Source organism: Vombatus ursinus, unplaced genomic scaffold (assembly GCF_900497805.2).
Source record: "Vombatus ursinus unplaced genomic scaffold, bare-nosed wombat genome assembly UNPS02014786.1, whole genome shotgun sequence".
NCBI classification, from domain to species: domain Eukaryota; kingdom Metazoa; phylum Chordata; class Mammalia; order Diprotodontia; family Vombatidae; genus Vombatus; species Vombatus ursinus.
The window spans coordinates 36,691,429-36,714,019 of NW_020954564.1; the positions used below are offsets into that span (position 1 = coordinate 36,691,429).

At 37.5% G+C, this 22,591-nt stretch overlaps 1 protein-coding gene across 1 annotated transcript in view; it reads left to right on the forward strand.

Annotated features, from left to right (window-relative positions):
• Positions 1-22,591, forward strand: part of LOC114046870 (pappalysin-1-like) — a 280,259-nt gene that overhangs the window by 88,250 nt on the left and 169,418 nt on the right. The window contains exons 5-6 of the mRNA XM_027867446.1: positions 2,571-2,763; positions 21,118-21,239. Of these exons, the coding sequence (XP_027723247.1) occupies positions 2,571-2,763; positions 21,118-21,239 (315 nt within the window). The remainder of the gene's footprint in view (positions 1-2,570; positions 2,764-21,117; positions 21,240-22,591) is intronic.

Sequence of the window (22,591 nt, forward strand, 5' to 3'; positions counted from 1 at the left end):
ACATTTTGGAAGGGCCACGAGTACAGATAATCACAACAAGCCCAAATAAGAGCTTCAGGATCATTCCATATGAGAAAGAAATTGAGGATATTTTTTCTTGTATATGAGAAGATTCAATTGAAATTTGAAAGATTGTTAACTATCTTAAGTATTAAAAAGATTGCCATACAGGAGGGATGAGACTTGTTCCTCTTTATTCCAGAGGACAAAACTAGGAGCAATGGGTAGAAGTTGTAGTGAGACAGATTTGGGTTTGATAAAATTGCTTAACGATTAGAGCTATCTGAAAGTTAATATGGGGGGCAACTAGGTGGTGCAGTGGATAGAGTATCGGCCCTGAAGTCAGGAGCACCTGAGTTCAAATTCGGCCTCAGACCAAACACTTGACACTTACTGTGTGACCCTGGGCAAGTCATTTAACCCCAATTGCCTAAAAAAAAAATGTTAAGATGGGTGCCTTTAGGAAGTTATAGGTTCCCCTTCCATAGAGACCTTCAAGCAAAGCCCATATATCTTCTTGCTGGCAATGTTGTGGTAAGGATTCTTTTTTGGGTATGGGTTGTATTAGATCACCTCTGAGGTCCCTTATACCTCTAAGGTTCTGTGATCCCTTACCTATTGTGTAGGACAAGATTAGCAAATGAATGTGTATAGTGCTGCTGTGGGTTTTTTGTTTGTGTGTGTGTTTCTTTTCCTGTTCTAGTCAACTAAGAGCCTGTAAAAATTAATGTAGCTGCCAAAATTTTAGTAATAAAATATGTGCAAATTAAGACAACCTTGAAGTTCCATCTCATGCCCATTAAATTGGCAAAGTTCCCCCAAAAAGTAAATTGATAATTGTTGGAGGAGATGTCTGAAAATGGGCACACTAAGGCAATTTTGGTGGAGCTAGGAAATGATTCAACCATTTTGGAGAATAATTTGGAACTTTGTTAAAGTTCCTAAGCTGGACATAATCTTTGACTTAGTGATACCACTACTAGGTATCTACTCCAAATAGGTTAAAGACAGAGGGGAAGGACTCATATGTACACAAATATTTTCACCAGCATTTTTGATTGTAGCAAAGACTTGGAAACTAATTGGGAGCATATCAATTGGGGAATGGATGAGCAAATTATGGTACATAAATTTAAAGGAATATTGTTATATATTAAAAATGAATGTAATTTCCCAGGCTTCTAGTTTTGTAATACTCTAGGAGTACAGCTTATACCTTAAGACCATCATGGAATCACAGAACCCTGAGATTGGAAGGCACTTTAGAAGTCTTCTAGTCCAAACCCCAAAACAGCAAGGTCTCCTTCTATAGAATATATCTTCTTCATTCCCATTCTTCAATCCTAAATCCTCTGACATTATAATTGTCTTTGCATAATGTATGTTGATTATATTATCAGAAATTAATTTGGAGATCAGATTGAAAATTAAAACTTTAATTCAGAGAAAGAAAAACATATGATGGAGCAGGTATGTGGCACAGTGGATAAAGCACCAGCACTGGAGTCAGGAGGACCTGAGTTCAAATCCAGCCTCAGATGCTTGACACTTATTAGCTGTATGACCTTGGGCAAGTCACTTAACCCCATTGCCTACCAAAAAAAGAAAGAAAGAAAGAAACAAGAAAAAAAGAAAAAGAAAAACATGATGACCTGTGTTCAAATCCCATCTCTGATGCTTATTACTTGTATGACTTTGACCAAATCACTTAACATCCCTGGGCCTCATTTTCCTCATATATTAGATGAGGAGATTTGACTCAATAGAATCTGAGGAAGGCCTTTCTTTAATCTATGACTTTCTAATGAAGATGAAAAAGAACACAATTATAGAGGCATAGACTCTCTAAATCATAAAGGGTTGACCTGAGAAATCAGATTTTTAAAAAAAGTATTATTTTTAACTGCAAAACAAAAGTACATCCACAATGTAGAAAATCTAAATATCCAGAAAATCTGAATTATTAAGCAAATTGTTTTGATGGAAAATCGTGGTTCAATTAAGGTTAGCTAGCATGAACATGATGGAATTGGCATGGACCTTAGAAACTAAGGTAGTAGAACATGAAATATTCGATCTGGAAAAAGACCTCAGAACATAGACGGATAGAGTTAATAGGAACCTTAGAGATCATCTAGACAACCCCTGTTCTTAACCCTAGATGGAGAGTCTCAGGTCCAGAGAGGGTAGCTACTTAGTCAAGTCAGCTTAATAAAAGCCAAAACTAGAACTAATTCTCCTTACTACTAATCCTCAGGGTGATCTATTGTACTGTATTACTGTTCTCACTGCCCACCTGGCCATAACTTCCAGTCAGTTCTCTGGCATTCCCTGGGTGCACTTTTCAATGTGATTTCTACCCCCCCCCCCTTCTGTTTCCTTTCACCTGTCTGCAGAAGTGATGACTATACTAATTTGTTCACACACCATTAACTCCAGAGTGCTGGAAGAGGCCAACCTTGGCATTGGCAAGAGCTCGGGCATGCAAACTCCCCTGCCAGCTGATGTCATAATTCTCTCCTCTCCTCCCTCCACCCCCCATTCTTATCTCTCTTTTTGCTGGTTTGTAGAAGATGACTGCACTGACTCCTTCACGCCCAATCAAGTGGCGAGAATGCACTGCTACTTGGATCTCGTCTACCAGAGCTGGCAGCCTGCCCAGAAGCCTGCTCCCATAGCCCTGACTCCCCAGATTGTAGATCGGACACCCACCTCAGTCACCCTGGAGTGGTTTCCACCCATTGATGGCCACTTCTTTGAAAGGTGAGCAAAGGTTACGAAGTACTAAGCCTTCCTCTCGCTTATTTGGAGGGAAGAGGGAGAGAAAGGGGTTATCAGGATTTCTAAAACAAGAATCCTTACCCTTTCTAGAATAGGAGCAAATTGCCAAACCTTGGGATCACTGTGGGGGTGGGGGCAGGAGTACCTGCTTACTAGAACTTTAGGGCCAGTATTTGATATAACTAATAGATACAGTTTCCAAAATAATAACAGCTTATGTATACATAGGACTTTGTGGTTATAAAGTAGTTACATATACAATATTTCCTTTTTTCCTCACAATGCTCCTATAAAGTAGTTACTATCAGTTTTTCATGTACATTTTATTCACTTCAGTAAACAAAAGATCTGTGTTTTTATTTTGTTGTTGATGTGGGCATTCTCTTCATCAATATACGTTATAAGCTCCAGTTGTGAGTTACTGTGACTGAAAATTTTCTCACTCTACAACAACCTGATAATGAGTCTCCCTAAACCTAATTAGTGAAGCTGGTCTTGCACAGAAGCTGCACAATATGACACCAGCCCTTCCAACTCAGTGGGCACTTCCCTACGTAGCCTAAGAGACTACAAGGGTTTCTCCACGACATTGGAGGAAGACATTAATGGAGAAAGATCTTTTTTTTTGCTGATGAGGAAACTGAGGAATGAGGAAATTAATAACACACCCAAGGTCATATATCAGGAGAATGTGAGCCTCTTGTCTCTTAATCCAGTACATTATGACATGCTACATAATTCCAACCCTGATACCATTATATGAATCTGAATATCACAGATCAAATAACATAAAGTCTCATACCTAGATTTTATTTTAAGTATGCAAGTACAGGGTAAGAAAGGTATGACTGTCAGTAGTTTGCGTGAAGAAGATCTTGGGTTTTTAATAGACCGCAAAGTCAATATGAGTTCACCAACTATGTGATATGGTAGCCGTAGGCCACATTGCAAGAAACAGTGTCCAGAATTAGGGCAGCAATAGTTCCACTGTCCTCTTCCATGTTCAGCCATGGAGAGTATGGTATTCAACTCTGCATACACCATTTCAGGAGGATCCAGGAGCAAGTCTGGATGAGGGTGGCCAGGATGGTGAAAGGACAAGAGACTTTGCCACATGATGATTCATTTAATGAACTGGGAAGTATATCCTGGAGAAGAGAAGATTTGGGGGAAAACATGATAACTCTCTATTTGGAGGGCTTTCAGCTAGAAGAGGGATTAGATGTGCTATGTTTAGCACCAGAGGGAAGAACTAGGAACAATAGGTGGATGGTATAGCAAGGCAGATTTTAGCCTGATTTTAGGAAAACATTTCATGGCATTTAGGATTATCTGAATGTAGAATGGGCTACCTTGGGAGGTAAAGGTTCCCTATTTCTGGTGGTCTTTAAGTAGAAGTTTGAAGACTACTTGGTGGTGGTGGTATACAGGGGGATTACTAGTCATGTAAAGGTTGGACTACATCAATGGTGTCAAACTCAGGCCAGCTTCCCCCAGTGGACTGCAAAACTCCCCAGTGCAACTGGAACCAGATTAAAATGTGATTGGGAAATGATTAACAAAATAAATAAAAATGCAATACAACATAGATAATGTTAATTTGTAGTTTTCTAAGTTAATATGAAGTCCACAGGGATAATTTCTTTTTGAATTTGACACTATATAACACTATATAACTGGATTGTATAACCTCTGAAGTCTCTTTGACCCATGAGAGTTTATGATTTTCTAACTCTTATAAATATCTCAATGGACCTGTACTGAAAGACTATGTAGGAAAGTAGAACTGCCAGTAAAGTCTTGAGGGTTAACACCAATGGAAAGCAGCTGACCAAGAAGTGTGAGCATTCTGATGTTCCTTGAATTCAAGGCTGATCCAGCTCATAACCTCAATCCACTTTGTCTGCAGTAATGGTACATGAAAAATAACTTGACTCCCCACATTTTTTGAAGAGCTGTTATCAGTTGCTTTGCTGGAAGCTCTCTTTAGGGAACTTTCCATAATTCTTCAGAAACTGCCTTTCCAGCAGTTTTGAGATTTTTTTTTCCCCTCTGGCTATATGAATTATCAAACTTTGGTCAACTTTTGGCCTACATTCTATCTGTAAATAGAATTTTTATAAATGAAGTGGCCCATGTGTGTCTTTAATTTGTACTTCATAAGGTAGTTATTGTACATTAAATAAATACCATCTGACTGTTAAAAAACATATTGGAGGGTTAATTGTTGTGTAATGAGATATGTCTCTATTACATGGTTTCTTGAGCCTTAATCAATATGTTTTTAATAACCCATAGTCAGTTGGCACTTAAACATACAATAGCTATTCTATTCAATCTAAAATTCCATAACAGAATTATCATATGCTAAATTAATACTGACATTTTAGAAACATGCCTAATGAGGGTTAACAACTCTGTAGGGTCTTCTCAATATTTAGAGAAAGCCTGTCCATAAGGTGAATGAAGTATTGAAAACAATTAGAAATGCATGCCCAAAGAACAAATTGTACCATTTACAGAACAAAATCTCTTCTTGTTCCTTTCCAAGTGTTCCCCAAATGTTTAACTCTATGAAAATTTTGTTGACCAAGGAATCTCCATTGTTCTCATCTACATCAACCAATAGCCTCCCATCTCTCTTCTTTAATCATTCTCATAAAAAAAAAATCATCCTCACCATCTGTTATTATTCCCCACAAGAACATATATATTTCATAAAATACATAGATACCCCCTATATTTTGCATCTGTATACATAAGATTCCTTGAGGAATAGTGACCAATAAGAAAGAACACTGAATTAAGAGTCAGAAAGCCTGGGATTAAATCCTCACTGCCACTAAGTCACTTGGGCAAGTCATGTTTCCCTTCTGGTTTCAGTTTCCTAATCTACAAAATAAGGGGATTATTGGACCAAATGGTGTCTAAGATCCCTCCCAAATCTAATTCCTACAGCCAGTTATTTAAGGAAAGGCCCAATATATCAATCTATCGATCAGCAAGTTATTATTACGCATTTACTATATACCAGGCACCCTGCTAGAGGCTAGGTACAGGGTTGAGGAACCTGTGGCCTCAAGGCCACATGTGGCCCTCTAGGTCCTCAAGTGTGGCCCTTTGACTAAAACAAAATGTCACAGAACAAATCCCCTTAATAAAATGATTTGTTTTCTAAAACTTGGACTCAGTCAAAAGGCTGCACCCAAGGACCTAGAAGGCCACAGGTTCCCCACCCCTGCAGGATATAAGTACAAAGAAGAAAACAATTTCACCTCATAAAAAGGTTATAGTCTTCTGTGTGTGTGTGTGTATGCATGTAGGTATGCATGTATGTGTATGTGTGTGTGTGTGTTTGTGCATATGTATGTTTCAGGGTTTTTTGATTTGCTTATTTCAACTACCTGGATAGTTGAGCGGGCTGGGTATGAGAAACAGCCCTGAGCAATGTCAGGTTACTTGGGTTCTAGTACAGGTTTTGGTTCTGCTGTAAACTCCTTGACAACGAGCAAGTTACTTCCCCTCTTTGGGCTTTTTCCCTTAACTGTGGAACTGAGGAAGAGTGGGGAGGGGGAAGTAAGGGAGGGGAGGGAAGAGAATGGGAGGGGAGGGGGGATGAAGGGAGGGGGAGAGGAGAGGAGAGGAGTGGAGAGGAGAGAAGGGAAGTGGAAGAGGAGGGGAGAGGAGAGAAGGGAAGTGGAAGAGGAGGGGAGAGGAGAGGAGGGGAGAGGAGAGGAGAGGAGAGAATGTCTTTAAGTGTACTTGAAAGTACACTTTCAGGTAGAAGTAGCAGCAGCAGCAGCAGCAGCAGCAGTAGTAGCAGTAGTAGCAGTAGTAGTAGTAGTAGTAGTAGTAGTAGTAGTAGTAGTCATTAGTAATAGTCAAAAGACCTAGGTTTTAGTCTTGGCTCTATCACTGACTTGCTATTAAACTTCATGCAAATCATTGAAACTCTAGGCTTCAGTTTCTTCATTTGCAATATGGGGAAAATTATATTTATATATATATATATATATACACATATATATGTATATATATATATTACGTATAGGTGTGTATACAGTGATTAATATATTGTTATAATTATTAATTATATTCTTATAATTTATATATCATAACTATTATGAATTATAATACACACACACACTTCAGAGGATTGCCATGAGGACCAAAATATTGAATGTGAAACACTGAATGTAAACTGAAAAGTAGGGCTAAACACTTGTGAGGTGTTATTACAACTAGAAGACACAGGCTGTTTCAAGAAATTCAGCATGTGAAGAATACCTCTGTGTAATGAGAAGGGGGAAAAAAAGAAAATACCAGAGAGGGAACATAGTCCTGTGCCAGCACATGATAAAATCAATTTAGTCCCTGATTCTGTCCCAGCACTTTTCTAATCTTTTCATCATCATGAATCCACTCATGTGGTTCGAGCTTCATGTGCTCCGGCTGCATCAAAACTGGAATTCTACTGGGGCTTGTGTAGGCTGGGGGCTGAACCAGCCAACCTCTAAAGTCCCCTTCCAAGTCGAACCTTGGATCTGTGGCTCTGTCCTTATGATGAGGAAGTCTAGAATTAATTGACTGATTGTTTTTTCCCCCACCTATCCACACAATGTACTCACATTCCTATAGAGAGAGTTGAGTATAGGCCCTCTGCTCTTTGTAGTACAGTTTATTTACTCTTTAATTTCTGCAGGATGAGGTAGCATGAGGCTAGAGAGGTATATTATGCAATGGTCTAAACATTTTGCCTCTACCACCAAATCATGCTCTGACCTTAGGTAAGGCACTTCCTATTTATAGGCCTTTGGTTTCTGCAAAATGAGGGCTCTGTACTAGATGTCTTATGGAGAAAGTGTATTATAGCAATTAGTGATGAAAAACTCAATTTATAGGCAAAGGACATGGATTCAAATCCCTGCTTTGGTATGTGCTACCTATGGAACCTTGGATAAGTCACCCTTAGTCTGTCAATAAACATTTAGTTAATATTTATTATGTGCCAGGCATTATACCATATAGTCTACTTCATCCAATCTAATCTCTCCAGAGCTCTTTCATTTCAACTTCTGTTTAGTCACACCTCATCCATCTTGTTATTGTTGCTGTTGTTTTCATTTAGCTTAAGTTAAATACTGAAAGACTGAAATGCTGTTACATTCAAAAAGAAGAAACAGAAAATGTTTCCAGAGAGGCTGTTGGGTGACATGTTTTTAATGAATAATAATATGATAATGGTGATTCACATTTCAGTTGTTTGTGCTTATACGTGCTTACGTAATTAAAACACTTCAATTAAAAAAAAAAGCCTTGAACTGGGAGACTTGAGACCAAGGTTAAAATCCTGAATCTTCTATTTGTTAGCTGTGTGACTTGGGGATGGATTGTCAGTCCCTTTGGCTTCTGAGGCTGTTTCATCATCTATTAATTGAGGATAATAATCATTTCCCTACCTCAATGATAGGGTTCCTGTGAGGATAAAGCAAGGTAGTGTAGTGATGGATTTATTGTTAGAAAACAAGGTTTCAAATCCCATTTCTGATACCAACTAGCTGTGGGACCTTAAACAAATCACTAAATATTTCTTGGCTTCAGTTTCTTTGTCTGTAAAATAAAGAAGTTGAAAGAGACAACCTATAAGGGCCCTCCCAGATCTAAATCTATGGGCTCATATTCCTTATTTATTTTTTGTATTTTTTATTTTAAACTTAAATACAAAATGAGAAAAAAAATAAACATTGCCATGTACATAGCAGACCATAAAAAAGAGGATTCAATATAAAACAATAAATTTCCATTTCAAGAAAACCTATATAATAAATGCTATAGATTGTTTTCAAAGTTGCCCAGCTTTTCGTTACTTCCTTGTTGGTTTTCTTTTGTTCTCTGCTGTGCAGTTTTTATTTTATTTTTCCCCTCCCCCCCACTACCCTAAAGAAGGCTACAATTAAGCATGGATAGATAGATAGATAGATAAACACACACGTATATACACATATACACTCATACACATATTTATAAGACTGTACTATGTTTATTTCTTCCTATCATTTGTTTCTCTGAAGGTGGATAACATCTTCCTTCATAAGTCCAAGTCTTTCCATGTTGTTTTTCTAAATCAACCAGTTCATTATTTCTTATACCACAGCAATATTCCAACTCAATCACATCCTATCTAGGAGATTGTCTATGAAAGTTTCCCCCCACCCCAAATTTTCTACATTCCTTCTATTCTTGGCTACATAGGCTTTATTTGTAAATGAAAATTTTATCCTTTTTGCACTTCAACAATGCTGTCACCTTACAATATAGTTTAAGGTCTGGTACTACTGGATCTACTCCCTTTACATCTTTTTCCTCTGGTTTCTTTGAAGTCCGTGAACTTTTGTTCTTACAAATGAACTTTGTCATTATTTTTTCTAACGCAGTAAAATATATTTTTCTAGTAATTTAATTGGGATAACATTGAATAATAAATTAAGTAAAATTCTCATTTTTAAAATTATATTGCCTTTACCTACCCATGAACAATAAATATTGCTTTAATTATTTAGATCTGAGTTCATTTGTATAAAAAGTATTTTGTGTTTGCATTCATATAGTTCCTGTGTCTGTTTTGGCAGGTACATATTCAGGTATTTTATACTGTCTAGGTATTTTAAATGGTCTAAAACAATATTGAATAATATTGTTGACATTGTAGTTTCTCTATTTTTCACTTTTGACTAAATCTATTTTAACTTTATCTTTGTCTGAGGTCATGATTACTATCTCTGATTATTTTTTACATACTAAATTCTACTCCTGAACCTTATTCTAATCTTTATATGTACTTCTCATTTTTATAATATTTCCTGGAACCAACATAGTGTTGAATTCAAATTTTTAATTTGCTATCCATTTCCATTTTATGGGTAAATTCATTCCATTCACATTCTAAGCTACAATCACTTGTGTATTTTCTTCCTTCCTATTTCTCTTCATTATCCTTCTCACCCCTATTTACCCTATCCCTCCTCACTCCTCCACTTTACTTCTACCTGCTACCTTACTCTCTTATTCCTTAACCTACTCAGTCCTTTAAGAGTTCCCTCCTTATCTTCTCCCCCCACCTATCCCCTTGCCCTCTTATTTCTTTCTAAATCTAGAAAACTTTTGTACCCTTCTAGATAGATATGCTGTTCCATCTTTAAATCATTCCCAATGAGAGTAAGGTTCTCATACTACCTACCCTCCCCCTACCAGCTTCTTCTGTATCAATTTTTTCCTTTTATATCTCATTTTTATGAGATAATTACTCCTTTTTATCTCTCCTTACACAGCTTTTTTTTTTTTAGAATCACCCCATCATACTCAACTTGGGCCACGCCTTTCGTTCAAACTATCCAAATAATGATAACAATCATAAGAGTACTTCCAATATTTTAACATGTACAAAGTAAACATTTGACCTTATTGAGTCCCTTATAATTTCTCCTGGATGTTATATGTCAAATTTTCCCTTAAGTTCTGAGATTTTTGTTACAAAAACCTAAAAGTCTTTGAGTTTGTTAAATGTCTTTTTTCCCCTATTCAGGATTATACTTATTTTTGTTGGGTAAGTCACCCTTGGTCATAACCCCAGCTCTTTTGCCCTAGAGAATATAGTATTCCAAGACCTATGGTCCTTCAACATAGTAGCTGCTAGATCTTCTGTAATCATTATTGTAGTTCCATGACATTTTTTTTTCTTGTGGCATCCAATATTTTCTCCTTAACCTGGGAGCTTTGAAACTTGGCTATGATATTTTTGTAAGTTTTCTTCCTGGGACCTCTTTCAGGTGGTGATCTGTGGATTTTTTTATATTCCTACTTTGCCTTTTTGTTCTAGAACTTCATGGCAATTTTCCTTGATAATTTTTATAACATTGTATCAAGATTCGTTTTTTAATCATGATTTTCAGGTAGTCCAATTATTCTTACATTATTTTTCCTTGACCTGTTCTCCAGATCTGTTGTTTTTCTGATGAGATTTTCACTTTCTCTTCTATTTTTTCATTCTTTTGATTTTGTTTTATTATTTCTTGGTGTCTTAGAATGTCATTAGTTTCCCATTGCCCAATTCTAGTTTTCAAGGAATTAAAGTCCTTTTTAAGTTCTTCCAAGAACTCTTTGTGCTTGGGACCATTTGGCATTTCTCATTGAAAAAGGAGTGACTTTTTTAGTTCCATTATCTTCCTCAAATATGAACCCAAATCTTCTCTATCCCAATAGTAATTATCTATAGTTGGGTTCTTTCTCCTTTGCTTGTTCAGCTTTATTTATACATTTTTGGTTTTATTTTATCTTTAACTATTAGTATAATCAAGTTGTAGTCTTGAAGTGTGGGGAAATGATGCTCTAAGCTGCAGGTCCTTCTACCTGTTATTTTATGAAGTTTGTGTTGGGGCCCAACCTTGGGTTCTCCTCTCTACTCCTAAGCCACAGTCAGGGCCCCCAGCTACACTGTCCTGCAAATAATCTTGCTCCCTGCCATCCCTCCAGTGGCTGTAAACTACAGTTGTCTTCTCTGTCCTGGAACTGAAACCAGCAATTCTGCTCTCCTGCATGTGCCCATAGCCAACAAGGTCCCTGCCTCTCACTACTGCACTCACCAGATGTGTGCTAGCTCCTTTTCCCTACTGCCACAGACCAAGACATGTCTGGTCAGCATAGCTGTGTTTGGCATCCCTCAACAGTAGAACGTACATCAATATTCTCCTACTCAGCCATCAGAGTTAGCCTGGAAGTGTTGAGCTCATATTCCTAAGAACATTCTTAGTCCTCCATAGTTTATATTCCAGTATCTACTGGACAGCTGGGTAGAGAAGCGCATAGAGTGCTACCCTGGAGTCAAGAGGACCAGAGTTCAAATGTCATTTCAAAAATATATGTAAAATAAATACTAGGTAAATGGCAGGGGGTAGGGTGGGGACAGGGGGACAGCTGTGATATTAGTAGCTGGGGAGATCAAGAAAGGCTTCAAAAGTGGACTGAACATAGAAAAGTCTTCATTTGGTGGTTCCAAAGGCATTTCAGAATGTGTCAGAAGCCCTTGGATCTTTAGGTACAGTAGTGTTTATCAGACCATAGAAATGGAGAAATTATTAATACAGAGTTCTAGTTACTTGAATGCTAGAGATAAGTAAGGTAGAGTGTACTTGTCACAAAGTCTGACCTATTGGGGTCTGAATTTATTAAGTATTGCCTTAGTTCAGAGCACAGAGATGAGTTTCCTAATTCAACTGTCAAAGTGATCTTACTAAAGTCTAGGTCTGACCATGTCACATTCTTATGCAACAAAATCCAATAGCTACCCATCACTTCCAGGATCAAATATAAAATCACCTTTTTTATCATTCATAGTCCTTCATTATGTAAACCTCTCCTCACCCACTTTTCCAGTGTTCTTAAAGTCTGCTTCCTTCTCCCTTACCTCCCTGGCCTACCTACCCATATTCAGTGATTTGGTAACACTGGCCTCCTTACTATTCCTCAAATAAGACATGTCATTTTCTCAATTCTGGCCACTTCTACTGGCTGTCTCTCATGCCTGGGACTCTCATCTTCTTTAACTTTGCCTCCTGGCTTCCCTGGCTTCCTTCAGGTTTTATCTAAAACCTTATATTCTACAAGAAGTCTCTCCTGACCCCCTTAATTCTAATGACTTCTTTCCATTGACTTTTTCCAATTTATCCTGTATATAGTTTGTTTGTACATAGTTGTTTACATGTTGTCTCCCCCATTAGACTGTGAGCTCCTTGAAGACGGGGACTATCTTTTGCTTTTCTTTCTATCACCAACATCTGGCTTATAAAAGGCTTTTTTTTTAAATGTTGAAAGCATTCATAACTTTAATTGAAAACATTTTACAGAGGCATATCCAAATGGCACAATCAATTTTTAAATAATAGGTAGACAATTACTAGTATTCAATATTTCCTTGCTAGAGTAAATACAATGCAGGCTTAAAATTTTACACCAATGGTAATGCTACTTTCAGAAAATAAATGCTTGGATGCTAAGCTGGTAACAAATCTTTATTAACTGATTAACTTCTCTAGTGTATTGAATTCTTTTTTATCCCCATGGGTGAAAGGTAGAATAGCATCTCCCATTGACTCAAGGTTCAGATTTGAATCTTCTTAACATCAATGATCTGAGGCTGCTGTAATATATGGTAAAATTGTGGAGCTAGTATTCTTAATGAAAGCAAAAAATAAGAAACTGGATTGTAGAAATTTGGCTTTTCCAGTCCTGTCTTTGTGGGAGATGATGGCTGACAGTGAGAGCTCTCCTCCTCAAGGAGAGACCTGGGGAGCAGCATCGATGACCAGGGCCTTTCCATGTCCTTGCCCATACTCCACCCTTGTCCCTGACTTAAGGATAATGGTTTAGGAAAAAAAGCTGGGCTATTTCTGGCTTATGAACCAGCATGTTATTTCCTCTGATATTTCCAGTCTCACTTGGGATTGTTCCTATTAGTTGATTTTTGTATCAAGAAAAGAAAAGGAGTTCCCCCTTTGGCTCTCTCCTGAGGTAATTATCTCCTTGGAGGATAAGTTGGATCCCAGAAGTTTCCAAAATGAGATTGAATCCAGACATAGAAGATTGGTGGTGGGGGGAGTTAGCCACCCAAAGACTCCACTCTCAATGGAGTTGGACTCTGACTTTTCAGGGCTGGATCCCCTGAGGGTTTTGAACTTTCCTTGGAAAAGTTGGTTGCTAAGTCAAATTAGATTAAATGGTAAAGAAACAGCTTTTGACTGGAGGAACTCAAAATGATGTGGATTGCTGGAGGCAGGCTTGACCACCTAGACCCATAGTATGTGAACTCAAAGAATGCTAGATCCATTGATTTTTCTGCCCTTATTATCCCTCTTCCTGTCTTGACCTCCCTTCCCCCTAAACTGGAAATTTTCTGGGGAAGATGGGAAAAGAGTTGTACAAGGGGATCAGAGAGAGAAAAGTACCACTAGATCAACTAATTAAAACTCTCCCTATAATTCACAAAGCAGGATATATAGTTATAAGATCTTCTTCTTGCTCAAATGTGCCATTTTGGTACAGAGGTTACCCTGAGTTTTTGGATTTTATAATAATGGAGATTAAAACTGACAGACTCTGCCAGGCTGGAAAAGGCTTTGAGTTTAGGTCCTGTGATAGACTTTGTCTTCTTCCCAAGGACTAGCTTTGCAAAATATGGAAAAGGCTCATCACTGGAGAGTTGGCCATTAGATAACTCACTAACTACCACAACAATTAAACAGCTAGCATTTATGCCATGCTTTAAGATTTGCAAAGTGCATTACATATGTTTTCTCTTTTGATCTTCACAACAACCCCTATGAGTTAGGTGCCATTACTGTGCTCATTTTTATGGATGAGGATACTGAGGTTTAAGAAGTTAAGTGACTTCCCTGTGGTTATAGAGTTAGAAAGTGTCTGAGGGGAGATTTGCATTTACTCTACCTACTGTATCTGTTTTAGCCACAGCAACCCATGAAAGACAAATATGACAAAATGCCCTCATTCTGTCCAGTCCCCTTGTACTTCCATAACTGTGACAGAGGGACAGAGTAAGGGCAGAGAGGGTGATAACAATCACACAGTTCTTAGGCTTACCACAAACATTTGTTTAACTGTTAGTATTCATAATGTGGAACCCTCATGCAATGACCAATGAGTTGACACAATACTAGAAGAAATGTAGACTGTCTATATTCACAGTTAGTTGGACCAGAGACATAAGGGATCACGAAAGCACAGAATCAAAGACCTACGATGGACTTCTGGAAACACTGAGTCCAAAATGCACTAATTTTAAAAGTAGCTGCTAAATGGAAGGGCCCCTCCCAGGTTCTCTTCATAGAAGCAAAGAAAGCAGTTGGAGAGATTTGATTTTAACCTGCATCTAAGAGCAAGAAAGAATGCCACTTTAAGGAACATTTTCCCATCTCTCCTTCCAGTGTTTCTGATGAGTATAAGAAACAATCCTACTAGAAAATAGGAACTGTTGCAGAGGAAGAAGATATAGAAAAATGTTACAAAGAACTTGATAAAACCATCTAAGTTAAGTCAGCATATACAGGCACCTCAGAGATATTGTGGGTTTGGTTCTAGATCACTACAATAAAGCGAGTCACACTTTTTTTTTGTTTTCCAGTTCACATAAAAGTCTTGTTTATACGATTACTGTAATCTATTAAGTGTGCAATAGTGTTATATCTGAAAAATTATATATCCCCAAATTAAAATACTTTATTGCTAAAAAAAATTATAACTGTCATCTGAGCCTTCAGTGATTCACAATCTTTTTGCTGGTGAAGGGTCTTGCCTCAATATTGGTGGCTGCTGACTGATCAGGGTAGTGGTTGCTAAAGGGTGGGGTGGCTGCAGCAATTTCTTAAAATAAGACAACAATGAAGTTTGCTGCATGGATTGACACTTCCTTTTGCTTGAACACTTGGAGACCATGGCATGGTTATTAATTGGCCTAATTTCAATATTGTTGTATCTCAAGGAATAGGGAAACATGGGGAAAAGGAGATAGATGGGGGGATGGACAGTCACTGGAGCAATCAGAACACATCCAACATTTATCAGTTAAGTTCTCTGTCTTATATTGGTGTGGTTTGTGACTCCCCCAAACAACTAAAATAATAGCATCAAAGATCACTGATCACAGATCATCGTAACAGATATAATAATGATGAAAAGTTTGAAATATTGGGAGAATTACCAAAAGGTGATACAGAAACAAGATGTGAGCACATACTGTTGGAAAAAATGACACCAATAGACTTGCTTGATGCAGGGTTGCCACAAACCTTCAATTTGTTTAAAAAAAATCAATACCTGCAAAGCACAACAAGGCAAAGTGCAATAAAACCAGGTATACCTGTACCTCTATACTCAGTGACTTCAATATGAAAGTGGGTGTAGCAGCAGAAGGCCAAAATTATGTTGGAAAATACAGTTTAGCATTTAAAGATGGAAGGAAGCAGAATGATCTTTTAGTACTCAAAAGCTGCATGCAGTACAGCATGATTACTTTCTTCAAAAAGAGACTTAGAAGATGGTGGATGTGTTGAGCACCCAGTGACATCCTCCTCCCCTCTCCCCGCCCCCCCCAAAAAATGAAACTGACTACATTTTAAAAGACAGGAAAAAACTAAAAAACTAGTTACTGATTCATATGAGTCATTTCAGAATCAGCTGTTGATGTGCAATCAGATTATAAGCTAATTAGAGCAAAGGTCAAAATCAATACTAAATTCGAAGAAAAAATAAAGAGGAGAAGAAACTGTAGTAATTACAGCAATAACAATCTAGCATGTTTAAATATGTTGTCAACTCAAGAAAATTAGAAATGAACGTGAAGGTGGGGTGTGGGGATGCATTGACAATCACCATTTCTTAAAGAAATGTAACTGATGCAAAACAGAAAGTAGAGGGGAAAAACCCACTCAAAACTACCTCAGCCAGCAAATACTTTATCTTTTTATCATGACTAGAGACCTGGAAGTTAAGGGCAAGCTAAGTCCATTCAAAATTCAGACTTATTTGCAAGATGTGACATGAAGATGGTGGAAGATCAAAAGCAGTATGGCATTACAAAGTGGGGAGAGAGAGAATAGTTGAAGAGAAAATAAGCCTGTAGAGAACTTGGTAAGATAGTTAGCAAAGCCACTCATTCATAAAACACTTGTAGAGGCAACTGGTGAAAGGACAACATCTAGAATGAGAAGGAACAGATCTTCTGGTTTTTATGTATTGGGACACCCTCATTGGCTAAGATAGAACCATCGTAATCAAATATTGTTATCTCATGGAACTTGGTTCTTATCTAGGCCCTTTCTTTGATCATGGCTTTCAGGTAGTCCAAGTGGAGGAGCCAAGGTGGCTGGCTGATTAGAGGTAACCCAGACGGAGTCTCTAAATGTTTTCCCCTAAACATCTTTAAAATAGCACCTCAAATCAATTTTTTGCAGCTGTAGCACCAAGAAAAGATTGGGGTAAAATATTTTCTGGCATAAGAAAATTTAGGTGGTCAGCAGGAGAAGACTGGGACACTGGAGTGGGGGTCTGTCTAGAGCCCACATATGTGGTAGCAGTAGTTGCAACTGCAGTGGCAGTAAGAGTTTGGGGAGCTCTCAGCCTTGAGATAGTAAGAGATTGAGACAACTGGTCAGAAAGAGATTATAGGGGACCACTGCTTTCACTAGCTACAGCTGGAACAGATTGAGCAACTCTGTGTGTGTGTGTGTGTGTGTGTGTGTGTGTGTGTGTGTGTGTGTTCTTGGTTGAAGTTCCATTGCGGAAATGAGTGCTAGTGATTGTGGCTACAGGGGACCAGAGGCCTTTCCTGGGTAAAGACCAGAATGAAGACTAAGAAAGAAGTGACCTCACCTCTCCCAGGATCATACCACATTGGAAACTTGCAGACCTCCAGAACTAGCTTTGAAAATAGCAGCAAGAAAAAACTTGAAGCTTGACACAATGCCTCCCCACCCCCAGAGGAGCAGAGCCCAACTTTATCATAAAGTTCAAAATCAAGAAGTAGGCTGGAAAAATGAGCAAACAATGAAAAAGGAATTTGACCATATAAAGCTACTATGATGGTAGAGAAGACCAAGACATAAACTCAGAAGAAGACAACAATGTGTAAACAGCTACAAAGCCTCAAAGAAAAATGCTGATTGGACCCAAGCTCAACAAGAATTCCTGGAAGAGCAAAAGAAAGAGATAAGATTGATAGAGGAAAAATCAGGAAAAGAAATGAGAGTGGTGCAAGAAAATTATGAAAAGAGAATTAACAGCTTGGTAAAAGAAACGTGCATGTGCACACGCGCACGCGTGCACACACACACACACACACACACACACACAATAATGAAGAAAATAACACCTTAAAAACAAAATTGGCCTAATGATAAAAGAGGCACAAAAAGTTACTGAGGAAAAGAATTCTTTAAAAAGCAGAATAGGCCAAATGGGAAAAGTAGGTACAAAAATTTCACAGAAGAAAATTATTTCTTAAAAATTAGAATTGGGCAAGTGGAAGCTAATGACTCCGTGAGACATCAAGACACAATAAAACAAAGTCTAAAGAATGAAAAAAAAAGAACATGTGAAATATCTTATTGAAAAAACAACCGACCTGGAAAATAAATTGAGGAGAGATATTTTAATAGAACTTTGTTTTTTTCCAATTACATGTAAAAAAATTTTAACACTCAGCTTTACAAAATTTTGAGTTCCAAATTTTCTCCCTCCTTACCCTATAGATTATATATGTGCAATCATGGAAAACATTTCCACATTAGTCATGTTGTGAAAGAAGCAGAACAAAAGGGGAGGGACCCACATAAAATAAAGAAAGTGAAAATAGTATGTTTCTATCTGCATTCAGACTCCATCAGTTCTTTCTCTGGATGTAGATACCATTTTTCATAAGTCTTTGGAATTGTCTTGGATCATATTGCTGAGAAGAGCTACAATCATAGTTGATCATCACACAATGTTGCTGTTACTGTGTACAATGTTTAAGCAGAAATAGTTTAAAAATTATTGGACTACCTGAAAGCTGTGATCAAAGAAAGGGCCTAGATATCATATTTCAAGAAATCAAGTAAAATTACTCCAATATCTTAGATCCAGAGGACAAAATAAAAATGGAAAGAATCCATTGATCTCCTTCTGAAAGAGACCCCAAAATGAAAACTCTCAGGAGTGTTATATTCAAATTCCAGAGCTCTCAGGTTAAAGAGAAAATACTTCAAGCAGCCAGAAACAAATATTTCAAATATTGTGGAACAACAATCAGGTTCACACAAGATTTAGCAACTTCTACATTAAAAAAAAAAACAGAGAACTTGGAATATAATATTCTGGAAGGCAAAGCAACTAGCATTATAACCAAGAATCACCTACCCAGCAAAACTGAGTAAAAGCCTTCAGGAGAAAAAAAGAGGGGGGTATTTAATGAAATAGAGGACTTTCAAGCATTTCTGATGAAAAGACCAGAGCTGAATAGAAAATTTGACATTCCAAAACAAGTCTTAAGAGAAGCTTAAAAAAAAAAAGTAAATAGGAAAGAGTAACCATAAAAGTCTCAAGAAAGTTAAAACTGTTTACATTCTTACATGGGAAGATGATTAACTGCCAAGAACTTTATCATTATTAGGGCAGTTAAAAGGAGATCGTGTACATAGTATTAGCAATACTGTAACGATGACTAACTTTTTAAGACTTGGCTACTCTGATCAATAGAATTGCTCCATGACAATTCCAAGGTATTCAAGATGAAAAGATGTGATCCACCTCCAAAGAGAGAACTGATGGACTCTGAGTGCAAATTGAAGCATACTTTTCTCACTTTCTTTTTCTTTTTGAAATATGATTAATATGGAAATATGTTTTGCATGATTTCACATGCATAATTGTTATCATACTGCTTGCTTTTTCAGTGGGTAGGGGAGGAATGGGAAGTATTGAATTTGGAACTCAAAATTTAAAGATAAAAAATGTCTAAAAATAAATAATAAATTAAAAATAATTTTAAAATGAAATAAACAGCTTGATAGGAGCTAAAAACATCAAATTCAAAAGAAAAACTGGATCCTACCAAATACATGAAAATAAATTTGTTGTTGTTTCTTAAGTCAATAAACAAAAGACACAATGTGTTCTAATACTCTCTACCACCCCCACCAGTTACTATGTAACTATTGTGTAGCTGTTATTTGCTAAAGAAAGTTGTGTACAAAAGTCTACTTATTTGCTTTTCATGTTTTCATCAAGGATACCCTGTAGTTCATGCATAAACCATTCTCATTAAGACTTTATAGAAAAGAAGTAGGTAGATGGATTGGCACTTGTTGGTGTCTTCTCAGTCACTTTATAAGGGTAATCTTTGGTCATCTTTTTCCATTTTTATGCATTATTTCCCTCTTTGAGCTGTTTTCAATATTAATCCTAAGAGGTGTTAAAGTTGTGTCCTCTCCAACACAGATTTTCAGAGAATTGTGAGGATCTCAAATTTTCAAGACATCTATGTAATGAGTAGATTGTTTTTGGAAGGTTTATTGAAAGACAAAGATGGCCATCTCAAAGGAAGAGCAGGGAGAGAGGAATTGTGGCCTGTCACATTGATGGGACCACACCTTGGGGTGCTAAAGGAGATCTTTTTGTCCATTTTCTGTAATGACCAATGCACAAGAGGAATCTTTTGCACTTGCTTCTATATCTCATATCTTAACCTTTCAATCTTGTATCCATTGTGAAATAGAGACAGGGAGTCCCCCCTGCCTGACCCCCACTCCCCAATTAATAGGTGGTATGATTGAGATTTGGCAGATAAAGTTAAAGTTAAAATAAAGTTGCCCAGGTTCATATAGTTTATTAGTGTCATAGCCAGGACTAGAACTCAGATCTGATTCCATGAATTAGGGTTAGAGCTCTTCTTACTATACTCTATAGTCAACATTCAATGGAATTCAATTCAATTATCATTTATTAAGCAACAACTATGTGTAAAACACTGTACCCAGTTCTGGGTATACAGCAATGAAAAACAACAGAATTTCTTCCCTCAAGCACAAGTCGTTTCCCCTTTTGACCCCTGAGTTTAATTCTAGTGCCTTCCCTCTGTTAATTATTTCCTTTTTATCCTGTATATAGCTTGTTCATACATATTTATTTGTAAGTTGTCAGTCCTATTAGATTGTGAGCTCCTCTGGGGCAAGAATGGTCTTTTGCCTTTCTTTGTATCCCCAACACTTAGTACAGTGTCTGGCATATAGTAATAAAAATAAATGCTTATTGACTTACTGCTTGATTTAAAATCTGCTATGGGGTGAGATTGGGTAGAGGGAGAAAGATATAAGGTATACAAAGATGATGACACATTCTTCAATAGTTTTTCTAGGACTTAGACCTAGATGGGGCATTAGGGATCATCCAGTCTAACCTTTCAGGCAAAAGGAGAGCAGACTTCCCTGTGATTATATAGCTAATAAGTAGCAAAGCTGAGATTTGAATCCAGATCCTTAGACTCAAAATCCAGTTTTCTTGATACTGCAGCAATACAGATATATTTTAAATCTTGGTAAATAGCTTTGCTGAGAAGTTCATTGGAAATTGTCCCCAAAGGTCCTTTCTTGAAAGTGTCCTGTGTGTGCCTTGTTAAGGGGAGGAAACTAAATGACATTGTATGTTAAGTCTCCTTCCCTTTTAGCCCAGTTGGGTCAGCAGCTCATTCAACTGTTACTAAGTTGGTATGTTTTTCCTGTTTTCTTGGCTTCCTAGAGAAGTGGGATCAGCATGTGATCTCTGTCTGGAAGGGAGAGTCCTGGTTCAGTACGCCTTCAATGCCTCCTCACCCATGCCATGTGATCCATCCGGGCACTGGAGCCCCCGAGAAGCAGAAGGTAAGAGAGATGGGGCGAGACTGATGATGTAGAAAGGGAGCCAAGGAAATGCCAGCCAACTCCACCATCTCTCTGTCCTCCAGGAGAGGGAAAGCTTAACTTTGACTCATGATAGAGAAAAGAAAAGAAACTAGGCAAAGGAGAGAACTGATGTACAATATCTCTCAAAGGAGCTTAATGTAAAAATAAGGAAAGGACTTAGAAATTTTAAGCAAATTCATTTGAAATGTAAAGCAAGAAACATTCCTGGGCAAACATTCCTCTCACTTTCATAAGAACATAGGTTGTAGGTGATACATGGAAGTCATCTAGTCTAGGCTTTCACATAATACAGGCATATGTGAGAAATATGGTCTTTGCTTGAACATTTCCAGGAATAGGGAGTTCACTCTCCAACGATGTCTCTTTTATTTTGGATAGCTTTAATGATTAGATTTTTTCCCCTTGTATTGAGCTAAATTCTGCCTCCCTATACCTTCTAGCTATTGATTCTAGTTCTGCCCTCTAAACACACAGCAGAATAAGTCTAATCCTGCCTTCTACATGGCAGCTCTTGAGATATTTCATCAGTTTCATATGAGGTTGAGCTGGAAGAGAACTGAGATCATGATCACGACTAACCTCTACCCCCACCCCTACTCCCAATCAGTATTCATTGTTTAGACCAAGAATTATCAATTCTTTCATCTGATCCTCTTTGGTAGTCACCTCACAATCCTTATCATTCCCCTGAAGATAAGCTCTAGTGTATATCATTATGCCTCCTAAAATGAACCCCATATTCCAAGACTGGCCCATCATTACAGTATGTGGTATGGAATTCTAAATCTTAAGATTCTGCATGTTGACTCAGCCTTACAAAAGAACCCAGAAGACTAAGGATTTCCCCCTTAGGATATATAAATTTAGTTCCACCAGGACTGGGAAGACATTGTTCTTTTTTAGTGCATCCTATTACAGGGTCTATGCTTAGTTCAGCTCTGTCCCTTTAGTATCCTTGAAAAACATAAATTTTCCATGAACCAAAAACTATTCCTTGTTTCCTGACTCATTTTCATGTTATTTATGTCAGAAAAGTTAAATTTTTAGCCTTTCCCACTGAATATGAAACTCCCCAATCAATCAGCAATTATTCCAGTTTCATTAGTGGTAGAATGGGAAGAGCTTAAAAAGGATGAGTTTTAATATTGGTAATGCTTTTAACTATAAGATCTTGGGTGACCCCTTGTCTTCACTGGTCCCCAGTTTTCTCATCTATAAAATGAAGAAATGGGACTAGATCACCTTTAAGGATTGTTCCAGTTCTCACATTTTATGTTTTAGGGCCCCTTCTTCTAACATCCCTCTTAACT